The 12,458-nt window shown below is 40.7% G+C and overlaps 1 protein-coding gene across 6 annotated transcripts in view; it reads right to left on the reverse strand.

Moving 5' to 3' along the window:
• The window catches only part of LOC146789704 (sodium channel protein type 5 subunit alpha-like), a 975,168-nt gene that overhangs the window by 729,980 nt on the left and 232,730 nt on the right, over positions 1–12,458 (reverse strand). For all 6 annotated transcript variants that reach the window (XM_085632035.1, XM_085632032.1, XM_085632036.1 and 3 more), the window contains exons 2-3: positions 8,170–8,488; positions 6,076–6,196 (exon numbers count right to left, since the gene is read on the reverse strand). In XM_085632035.1, coding sequence (XP_085488161.1) covers positions 6,076–6,196; positions 8,170–8,436 — 388 coding nt within the window. In that variant the 5' untranslated portion in view covers positions 8,437–8,488. The remainder of the gene's footprint in view (positions 1–6,075; positions 6,197–8,169; positions 8,489–12,458) is intronic.

Here is a 12,458-nt window from a genome sequence, read left to right on the forward strand (position 1 = left end):
ATCCATTGTAACAGCCCCATATGACTGCTTTGATTTATATGGCTCAAGTGGGTTTCATTCCAGGGCGTGATACAGCGCTAAATATCAAGAGACTCATCTCTCTGCTGAATGAGGAGTTTTGGGATAAACAGGTGGCATCTGTCATGGAAAAAGATATTGAAAAGGCCTTTGGTAGGCTAAGTTGGGAATTCTTGTATCAGGTAATGGCTAAAATGGGCTTGGGTCCTGGGTTTATTCGCTAAATTAAGATCCTTTAAATGGGTCCCACTGCACTGGTTCGCTCAGGCATAACTATATGTGGGCCTTATGATGTAGGGCGTGGAACTAGAGAAGGATGCCCAATCTCACCACTATTATTTGGCATGGCAATGGAACCTTTGGCCTGTTGTGCTGGCACAGGAGAATTGTATTGCGAATTATATGTTAGAGGGCTATCCCATTATTTAGTGTTATATGCTGATGACATGTTCATCTTCCTGAGAGATGGTAGAGTAAACTTGCTAGGTGCAATAAATCTATTGGAGCATTTTGGTCCTGTCTCTGGCCTGTACATTAATTTGCAGAAATCCCATTTGTTTCCACTCGTTCAGATGCTATCCTGCCTCAGAATCTGCATGGGCTGGCATGGAGCTCCATTTGCCTTAAATATTTAGGAGTTATTATATACCATAATCAGCAAGACCAACTAGATGGTAATGTGGGTGCAGTTATTGGAGCACAACAAAATTGTGCAAAGTTTTGGACTACATTATCTTTATCTGCCGCTAGCAGAATAGTGGTGGCTAAAATGGTGATCTTGCAGAGATTGCTCAATTTATTTTCTACACTACCGCTTCTAGTGCCTCGCTGGTTTTTCATAGATATGGAAACTCTATTGTTGGATCTAATCTGGTGAACAGGTAGGCGTAGAGTAGCCCTGGCTAAATTTGAGTGCCCTACAGTGGTGTATGGTCTAGCTGTACCTGTTCTTGAGTCTTACTATATAGCAGCCAACTGCTGTGGTTGAATCAGTGGGTTTATAATCGAATGATCCCTGGTGAGGGTGTAATTGGTTCACTGCCCGTTTTGCAAGACTTATTGCAAGTCCTCATAGCTCCTCTGTGTCGGCTACCTATGGCTTCTCAGAAACTCTTGGTAGTACAATGTTGGTGTTGCTGTTTAAAATGGGCCCGTGTCCCAGTGCCCTATTCACCTAATTTCCCACTTAGTTGGATAATGTCAGTGGCTTGTGTCGGTGCATGACGAGGAACCGAGAGGTGGGCAGATTATGGGGTTAACTGTGTAGGTGATTTATACCGGGATCGAGTTTTACTTTTATTTGAGAGTTTTTCAGAAAACTTTGATATTCCTGCAGGCCAATCTTTGTTACCCAGAGCTGTGGTTACCATGATTGAGTATCATTGTTGGAATGGAGGGAATGAGCCTATAAAGCACCAATTGTGCCAATTACTCTGTACTACGCCAGGCCACGTAAAAGCAGTTTTGTGCTTATATCGTGCAATCCGTGCAGGTTTCTTCACTCCCCTCGCTGAATTGAAAATGAAATGGGAGACGGACCTAGAACTCCAGATTGTAGATATGAACTGGGAGAGTATTCTAGTACATATACCTGATGTCTCGCAAAATGGTAAGTTTAAATGAATATATTTTTACATCTTACATAGAGCATACCTTACACCTGGCAAGATTAATCGGTTTTACGTGACTGCTCCTGCCGCTGCGAGGTGTGCGAGATGTGAGGAATTAGGGGAAGATTTGTTCCATATGATCGTGTCCTGCCCAGTTTAAGCTGGTTTCTGGGAAGCAGTTATTGATTGTCTAAATGACTGAACTTTTCGGGCGATCCCTTGTAGTACCTCAGCCTGCCCCCTAGGGAGATACCCTTGTTCTAAAAAAGAAGAAAATCACTAATAGATTTACAATTTCATATTGATTCCTACTAAATGGGAATTGACAATGCATTGGAAGTCTGTGCATGAACCTCAATTCATTAGATGGAGTAAAGAACTGGTTAAATGGGCTGGAGTGGAGAGTGTTGTGTTGTTTCGGGAATTGAAGTGAGGGCAGGGAAAGATTGAAAGTGCACGAGCATGGGAATGCCTTGTGGACTGTTTGCTGACCCCCATACACAGACTTAGATACACAGAATAGCTGCTAGATCTCTTATATCTCAAGAGTATTTAGAGGATAGAATGAACTGCCCTTTTTTAGGTAGTCAGGGGTGGGACTTTGAACTACTGAGATGAACTATGGGGGATTTTGGACAACTGTGTTGTATATTGAAATACGGGCCATTAGGGCGTCCTTTATATGGCAGCTTGACAAGGGCCAACTATTGATAGGGGTGTTAGTTATTGATTGCTAGTTGGAGGCTGGAATAATCTAAAGGAATGTTACAATATATTTAACACCATGATTGTATTTATTATATGTACTTGTTTTTAATCTATTGATTAATTCATATGTGTACTTGTCAATTTAAATCTACATTCTAAATTATTATTTATAACCAATTTATTATATTGACTGATTGCTCAATCCTTTTTACTGTACATTTGCAGCGTCTGTTTTATGTTCTATAATGAAAATAATATAATTATTTTTAAAATAAAATATTGTAACAGCAATAGATTAATGAATTGAAGGAGCAGGGGAAATGTTCCTTTCAAGCACAGAGACAGGTATAAGATACAAAATATCATTTTTTCCATCAACAGAGCATTCATTTTATTTTTGCAGTGCCTACACTGATAATGGATCCCTTGCATTCTGAAATCTCCTTCTCCTTCTACAAAATTTTTGTAAATCACTACTTCACCAAGCAATTCACCCTGGATTGCTCCTTGCAGTGAGGGGAGAAGACTGTTTCCATATCATTTGTCAGTTATACTATGGACAAGCTAAAATACTATGGAAAGGAAAACACCTGGAGTAATTCTCAACATTTAAGACTGGCCAAACTATTTAGCATAACATATGTTATATTATTATGTTAAATTAGATTTTGATATCACAACATATACCAGCAGGTCTCCTGGCACCAATGGTTCAAGGGATGTCCAAACCAGAGATTACTGTACATACACTAGAGTTTTAACCCTTTTTGTAAAAGTGAGGTGTGCAGAAGACTACTTTTTTTTAATTGTATGGTTCATTTAGTTGTTGTTTTCCCAGGAACATTTCAATCTATTAATGTCATCTTTCCCAAACTATGTTTGAATGATAGCATCAAGATTTGACTGAAAGACAAATAATGGTTCTTACTGGTTATATTGTGTCATAGAAAGAAATGGCCCTGCTAAACAACAAGGCCTGGAAGTATTCAAGTAAATCACTAAAGTGCATGGTGGCCACAGATCCAGCGATGGGCAACAGGGTAACAGTCTGTACATGAAATGATTACATAGAACAAGGTTGCCTCTCCTTCAGATGTTTATGGAAAGGATGGAGGGACTAGGCACCCCTGTCATGGCTCTGCCCTTAAAACACATGACATTAGTGTTGCTACTTTGAACATGCACAGCTTGAGACATCATTGGTTCACTAATTAGCCATGCAGACTATGCACCATGTGCAGAGCCCATCCCTTAGAAAAGCAGTACAAGGGTTCTGTGAAGTCATTTTATAGATCTGACCCAGTAGTACACACCATGCGCTGCAGGGCTACTAACTAAGAGGGAGACACTGATAGTTCAGAGATTTCGAGTCACTGTTACGCAAAGCAGTGGTCTGCCACAGTCCCCTTTCATATTCTTGCAAATCCTCTCAAAGGCCGCTCATCCAATCAGATTAGACACTGAGTGTGGGTTGTTTTGTGAACAAAGCACAGTAATATGTGGGACACAACCCAGTTTATGAAATATGGTTTGGATGGAGTGACTAGTTTTTCTCCAGATATCACAACTCTGCAATTTTCAACTCCTGGGATTGATAAACAATGCTTGGCTAGTCATGAGATTTCCTTGTGATACAGTTGAATAAATACATATGCAGAATGATGGACCAGAGGCAGAAAAGCACTTCTGTAACTTGGAAAGGGATTGAGACTATGCCTTGTATGAGATGGTGGGGACACTGCTGAAGGTCGAACAAAGAGCATCAATTCTACTATGTTATTAAGCGGCGGGGGCGCTGATGATCTGCTGGCCGGTCTCATCCTTGTTCACAGAATGGTTAATTATTGACCTGCATCAGTACAAAACTAATCACACACTCTAGAAAGCCTGCACAGTACTGTCGTCATTGACTTTGACTGACAAGGTATTTGTACAAAACTCAATTATTGGAACTGACATATCAAACAGCTGTACATCTGCATTCGACTTAGAGGGAACAGTACTGGGTGAATACAATAACTCAACTCTTTATTTCAAAATGTGGAAATATGTTAACTGACTGCATGGATGTAAAGTTTCAACACCAGTTGTAAGTCCAAATGTGCTTCCATTTGGGAGCTATTCATCGGAATGGTTCTCCTCCCCATAGGTGGTGGGGTTTAGTCTGGGGTCCCTACTGACGCTTTTGGTATGGGTTGCACTTCCAGAAGCTCCTTTTGCAAGTATAATGCACATTTCTAGATGGGATTTCCGAATTATTGCCAGTGCCACTGGAATTATGTGATTCTGCATTTTTTTTTGCTTATTTATAGATTGAACCATCCTTTCCATATGATCTGAATCTGCTGGATAATGTTCAGATTTCTACAAAAATATTTCTTCGTCAAATAGATCAAAAGTTTAATCTAGTCAATGTTACTGTATAATTTGGTCCTCCATGATTGCATAATTCCAGTGACCCTGATTAGGATCAAGCATGTTTAGCCTATGAGCAGCTTACTTTTTGTAACAGTGGATTATTTAATTGTGAAATTGTTTATCCATCACTTATTGGCATTCGTTAAACTTTCCCACAAATACAGTTATTAACCTTGTGCATTTCCCTTCCAAATGCACCCTTATAGGTCTACAGAGTTGTACCGCCAGTGAAGGCTGTTGGTATCCTGCAAATGTGCACATTCTATGCAAATATGCAGCACTGCTGTGTACATTCAAATCTGACGTCAATGGAAAGCACCTTGTTCTCTTTAATTTCACTGACCCCTCTTTCTATTTCCATAACAGTACGTAGATTTGTCACGCTGTCTCTGGAGTCAGAGGTCACTAGGTCACCGAAAGTGGGAAGGTCGCTCCTATCAGTCAGGTCGGAATGACTCCTTGCTTGATCAGGTGAGACCAAATTGGCTCCACATATCATCCCGAAGCGACAGTAGTTGACAAACCTGGGCCCAAATTATATAGATAACTCACAGGAGTGAAGTATGTGTCCTTCTGTAAATGGCAGCGTGTGTGGGCGCCTAATGACTCTATCTTTCATGGATGTAATGGTAAAGTCACCCAAATCGTTCTTTGAGACCTGAGTGGTCTTTGTGGTTTGGGCAATGTTGACATTTTGAAGATTCACTTTTTGAAATCTACCCCAGGATCACAGTCAAAGTCAAAAATAAGTATATCTCAACAATAATGTGCATTTCTAGTGTCATGAAACGTATTAACACGGTCAATCAGATCTAGGCACTATAGTAAAAGCCAGTGCATGCGGTATTTGCATCTCTTTGTGCATCCGTGCCTGCAAGAATTTGCATACAAATTACTCTCATTTTGTGCAGGCACTTACAACTAACTACTGGTAGAAACGTTTATTAAAGAAAAAAAATCGTTTTACAAATCCCATTCGTACACACGTCACTCCCTAACATCACTACGAGAATGTTAGCCAGGTACATTAAGACATTAGTCTAAATGACTCACGTAATTCTAAAATGTTCCACACAAGGTGACTGTGTAGTATTTTCATGACATGCATACCCTGAGAAAATGTGTTTGCATATTTTCTATTGTTGATAGAGCTTGTTCTTACTGAACCCGTAATACTTATTTGAACACTGGGTGAAATCGGAAATGTAAATAAAATAAATGAATTACGAAACGGTACTAACATGGGGATGTGTGGCCGCAGTGTTAACTCCTACCTGGCGGTCGAGCTATGACCTGTAAAAGAAATGACCTGAAAAAGGATATGCGTGTACCAAAATTTTAATTGAAACTCTTCTGACAGGATGAAATGGACTAAATATATACAATGCAGGTGTGGCACTAAATCGGAAGATTGCCTTCCCTCTGTTCAGGACTACAAATGTCTGAAAGAGAAAAAAAGGAACAGAAAAAGAAGTCAGCAATTGGAACCCATTTCTCTGCACAAAAAAAACTTACATTGATTTCCTTTAAGAAGCATGCAGCACTGCTGAAATTACGTCATGAGGTTGGCATCAATCTCACAGGGAGTTAGCCTAACACAGAATGCTGTACTGCCACATCGGTGGGTGTAGGTCTTTAAGTGGGCCGGGTCTTGCCAGTGCTCAGCACCGGCAGTTCTTAAAAGCAAGTGCTGAGACGGGTCCCTATCGGGCTCTCCCTTTTTGCCTTCACCATGAAAAAAAAATCTCTGCAGCAGTACCACTCTTCACACTGCCTTTGATGTGACTTCGGAGACTCGTTATAGTTATTTCAAAGTCCCGCCATTTCAGAACTGAAGCATTTTTAATATGCTATACTACGAAGGCATGGTTGTTGCTTAATTATCTATACAACTAACAACCATTGACAAAGCCAATAGTACTGGCTTGTTGTAAGTGTAGTGTTACTTGCTGTATTATATATATGGATGTAATGACAGAAGTAGCAAAATACCAGTGGGGGGGGGGGGGGGCACTACCCCTAATTGCATCGGCCACGCCCCCTTGAGAGACCCTCCAGTTTTTTTAATCCCACTTAAAGCCCTGGGTGGGTGGGTTCTTAATTGATTCCCATATAGTGTTTTCTCCTTCTCCCGCCCTCATTGTCAGTCGGAAATTGCACGCAGAGATATGACCCTTGGCGGAATTTCACCACCCGCTATTGGAAGTGTTGCTGAGCACGGAATTATCAGGTCTGCCAACTCAGAACCCCAAACTATTGGCCAGGAGAGACTGATGCCAGGGCTGCGGGCGGCGTCTCATTCCGCCGCCCCCCAAACCCTGCAGCAACATAGGGGACCAGACAGTGCCTCCCTGGATAGTCTGAAATCTGCCCTAACTCACGGCAATACCTGACCAAACACTTGAGCTCCTCCAGCCCATGCACTGACACTTTTTGCCTGCTCTAGGTCCATGCAGTTATTCCCCATTCAGGCGGGAAAAGTTATTAATCAACAGAATTTGGTGTGGGGACAACCATCTAGAAGTCCCGTCACCCAATATCCCTGCATACAATTTCTGCATACTCATAATGGAGGACTAAGTAGTAAACAGAATATTAAAATATATAACATTCTTCAGTGTGTGTATGCAGTGACATCACCAGGTAAAGAAAACCGTAAAGCATATGCTCAAACCTTCTTTTGAGATATCTCTTCCTTCTGAATTTCCGCGAGTGACATAGGTTCCCCACACGTGGCCACCGCCACCTTTGTATACTTTGGTCACACACACACACAGCTGAGTTGGAAATGGACTAAACCACATTATTTCTGATATTCCAGTCCCAGGAGTCCAGCATGCGACTAACTGCATCACCTTTTTATGAGACCGACTGTCACTCAAACTTAAGATTGTCCTGGAAACATAAGGTAACTCTGCCCCCTCAAAGCAGATTTTCTGCAGGCATCAACATATCATGCAACCAACTCTAATCCAATTAAACAGAGTGGATTTGAACCTCACTCCACCTTATGGCCATCCAGGGACAACAGCCCATGGTGTGCCCTGAATAATTGTCTCATTTGAATTGCGTTAGATGAGCGACACGGTTAGGCTGACATTTTTGTTGCAATTCATCCTACTGATTATGTAAATTCACACCATTGCCATATCAAAATACCTGTTCAGAACTCTTCAGCAACCACATCTTTTACAATATAAGCGTTTTCCTTCAAGGCATCTTTTGGCGACCAGTTGTGCTTTAAAGAACGTCGGCAATCCTTCTGTCCTCTTTAAGTCAAAATATGTTAATACATTCATTGCTCAAGGAAGAAGAAAAGCCAAGTTCCTGCTTGATCCTCCATCAAACCAAACGTAACATCTTTCTACTGCAAAAATAAGGCATCTACAGAACAAGTGATATTTTTGGCCCTCACCTTCTGATTGTTGTAGAAAGGATCAATATCTTCCAGGGGCTCTCCGATGAGCTGTGAAGGGAAGTCCCCATAGATATGAGGCAGCTGTTTGCCAGCTTCCAGGTCGGGCGCTGGTCGCGGCTTCTCCTCGTCAACCGTTTCTTCTCGATACTCCTGCTTGGCACTTCTGGCCTGCTCCTCAGCGATGCGCTTCTCAATAGCAGCCAGGGATTCATGAGTGAACCGGCGGAAGTTCTCAGGACCCGGTTGTAACAGCAGGGCTGCCATCTTTTCATCCTGCACCTTCTCTGCTTGCCTTTGCTCCTGTTATTGGAAAGAGCTGAAAAGAGTCACCGCGTCAGTATATGTGCATTGGGTCTGAAACGTACAAGATCAACAATGCTATTGCAGAAATCAACAATACTGTGGCAGGATGGTTGGAGACTTCTGTTTTAAGCCATTAAACTGTTTACAATGTTGTACCTGGGTGCTCAAGAAACACACATCCAATACATAAATTAGAGTAAATTGTAAAATCCCCCAAAACATGCCGCCTAATAACATAATACTCTTCAAATGTGCTTCACCCCTACATCTGGGAAAGCTTTACTGCTTAAATCACTTAAACCTACCCCACACAATAGGACATTATATTGCAATATATGATAGTGATGTAATGGTGAGATGGGGGCAGGAAGAGAGATGTCCAGGTTCAAGATATTATAAAATACGATCCACGTTTTAGCTTTAAAATTTCTCCAACTCTGATGCACTGAATATGAAGTTATTTTAAGGCCTGTCACTCTATCAAATTTTCGGCTAAAAACATGAGATCTGTGATAGAGCGTCATGCGATTCTGAAATTTGTAGGGGTGCATCATATTTACCGTTAGTCAGCACCCGCATATTAATCGATGTGTGTTAAGCAGCGCCATAGAAATGTATTGCTGTAATTGTTTAACATAGAGGTGATTAGAAATGTAATAATGCTTTCCGTGAACAGTAACGTTGAAAGTTATCGTGAATGTATTTAGTAAATGCATAATGATTAGTTTTCGTGCAATGCAATTTATTAGGTGAAACTTGTGTCATGTTGAAATTACACGTGTAGGTTGCTTATTTACGTATATGAGAATAGTGAATTAATGCTTAGAGTGTGATTTAATAGTGTGTTTAACAGTGTAAAGGCCTGATCACATATATTTTAGAAGAGAAGGGCCTGTTCATTTTCTTATGTTAGCTAACGTTGTAGGCCGAAAATGATTTCCCTTGGTAAAGGCTTTGGGTTGCAGGGAGATGTAAAATCTTAGAGACGTGAAATGTTTTTCGTTCCCATGTTTCTGTTGCAGGTGCAAGGACATTTAGCTCGTTAGTGAGACTAGGTCTTTGTTTTAGGAGTTAGGATGCTGCGAGAAACCAACAGGGGAGTGCATTGGAATGTGGAGATGATACTTTCAGCGGAGAAGGTGCCTGGGACCCAAGGTCAAGTTAACCGTCGTTGGATGCCTTACAAGTTTGACGGAAGACTACTGGGAGAAGACCTGGCTGAAGAGGTGTGCCGAAGGGCGTGTTTTATGATTTTGGGGTTTTGTATTAGGGACAGTGCCCCGTGGGTTGAGCAGTTGAGGTTTAGACGGGAAGCTAGAAAGAGCATCTTAGATCGAGCTCTGACTATGTGAATGTACTTCTTAGGAAGTCTTCACTTCTGACACCTTTATTTTCTTGCCTGGGATGGGGAATGCTAAGTAGGGATGTCACCTTAGAGTTAGTGTAGGGATAGAATAACGCTTTTACTTTTTAGACTAATGATTCCTAATTTGGATATTGGCTTAACCATTGCTTTCTTGATGATCTTAGAATCAGTGATTCTCTTTGTTTTGAGTCGGATGAGAATCCTACGTAGACTTGCATTGTATTAGTGCCCATTTATCTTCTACACCTTGTATTGAGGTGTCTGTATGTTCAGCTATTTTTGGTTGTAATAAAATCTTATAAAATTTAGATTCGGAGTTAGTGGTCCTTTCCAATGAAATCAAATTTCGGTGATTATATTTTGATAATTGTATTTCCTCCCCTCTACGCTATTTAGCAGATAAAAAGACCCTGGCGACCTGAGAGGATTCTTGGAGATAACCAGGTAGGCAAGAATCTGGTCCTATCATCTGTGTGACACTTAGTAGTTTCTTGAGTTAACTTCTTGTGGTCAAGGAGCGGAAGTGGGTTTGGACATTGATTGTTTCTGGGCCACAGATGAGAAAGGCGCTTCTTCCACAGGTGGGGGGGGGGGTCGCAGACATTGGGTGCTTTTCTGCCCTTACTCCTGATCTAAAAGTGTTACTATCTGCCCGAAAATCATGTTTACCCTCCGACTCAAAATGCACAACAGACCTGGCAGCCTCATGTACTGCTGCCACATCCCACAGATTGTTTGCATTCCACATAATGAATGTACTTACTATAAATGATAATGTATTAACAATAAGGCATAATAATAGAAGATAGGAACAGGTATCATCATGCAGTTACTATTACTATTATTACTAATATACTTTTTATTATCATCATTTGTATTAATAACAACAACAACAATAATACCAATAATAATATTAATACTAATTCTACTACTACTAATAATAATAACAATACCAACAACAACAATAATAATGAGATTAATGTTGTTATTCATTATTATTGGTATTTCTCTTATCGACATTATGCATACTCCTATTATCATTATTCTTGTCTAATAATAATAATAATAATAATAAAAAGAAGACAAAGAAGAAGAAAAAGGAAAAGAAAAAGACGAAGAAGAAAAAGATGAAGAAGAAAAAGGCGAAGACGAAGATGACGACGACGGTGAAGAAGAAGAAGTAGAAGATACATTGTATGAATGAAGGGCGATACAGAAAATGGCACTAGAGTGCTTGGTAACATAACAACGAAAAATCACCAAAACTGAATTAGAAGTTAAGCATTTTGGTCCTTTGTATGAAAAAAGTCTGGGCAGACAGCGTTCAGAGTAGAATGGGAAGGCTCTTCCAGAGATGACAAAAGGTGTAAACGGTTTGCTTCAATGTGTGTGTTGTGTTATATCTGGCAGTTGTCAGAGTATAACACAGATGCGTCAGGCGCTTCTAGTACGACAAGAGATTGGTAACTTCTCGGATAAGGAGACAGTGATGCCCAGGTGCCTAGATCATGGCAATTTTGCACAACCTCTACAATGACATTTAGCCAATCAGATACATAAGGTGGGCCACCCCAAAAACTTTGCTTTAACAGGTGAAGACACAAACATATTGGAGGAAGAACGCTGCATGCTCAAGGCATATGGAGCTGGTTTCCCACCATCTTCTAACTGAAGGCAATTTTCAAAGATTCAAAATTCCCTTGAAATCACAACTATTACACATGGTTTAGGATTTTATCACAGGTGTGCGTGACTCTAAGCTCCTGCGACCGACTATTAAGGCCCACCTCTCACCATCTAAAGACACATTTCCTTTGACTGTGATAAATTAAATACATTTCACCCACTGGCCGTTGGGAAATATGGTTGTTGCATTTGATCAGTTCCTGTACATGTTGTTTTTGGGTTTACTACATGTGGTGCGGATTATTATTATATGTTGTGCGGATTATTATTATATGTGGTGCGGAATATTATTATATGTGGTGCAGATTATGATTATATGTGGTGAGGATTACAGTGAAAGACTGGATTGACATCAATGCAATCCAATGGCCTGATTTAGAGGCTGGCGGATGGGTACTCATCACAAATGTGATGGATATCCTGCCTGCCTTATTAAAAATTAATTACCATAAAATGCACTTGTAATAAGGTGGACCAGATATCCATCATGTTTGTGATGGAGTAACTGTCCGCCAAATTCTAAATCAGGCCCCAAGTCATCCAAAAAAAGCAGTGGAAAATGTCACCAGTGCCTGTGCAATACATGTAAACCAGAATTCTGAGAGGAATGAAGGTGGCTTTAAGTGCAGCACTGAATTTATAATATCAAATCTGCACCCCACTAGAGCCTAAAGAACCCCTCTAATGTGCATCTTTTGCTCTATTTACGAGTGATCCAGTGATTTACGATCCTTGAGCAAACACCTCTTTGTGCAGGGATCACAGTTATGAGGGTTGGGATTTTAATCACCCCTAAGTAATTACCAGGTGCAATAAATTCAGAACCCTATTACATTTCGATAGGATAAAAGTAACGGATTCAAAAGGTGAAAAGGGCCTAGTAAATGCTGGGACATGCAGGGTTTGGTGTGGTGTGGTGCATTGTGCCCAA

Source organism: Triturus cristatus, chromosome 10 (assembly GCF_964204655.1).
Source record: "Triturus cristatus chromosome 10, aTriCri1.1, whole genome shotgun sequence".
Lineage (NCBI taxonomy): Eukaryota > Metazoa > Chordata > Amphibia > Caudata > Salamandridae > Triturus > Triturus cristatus.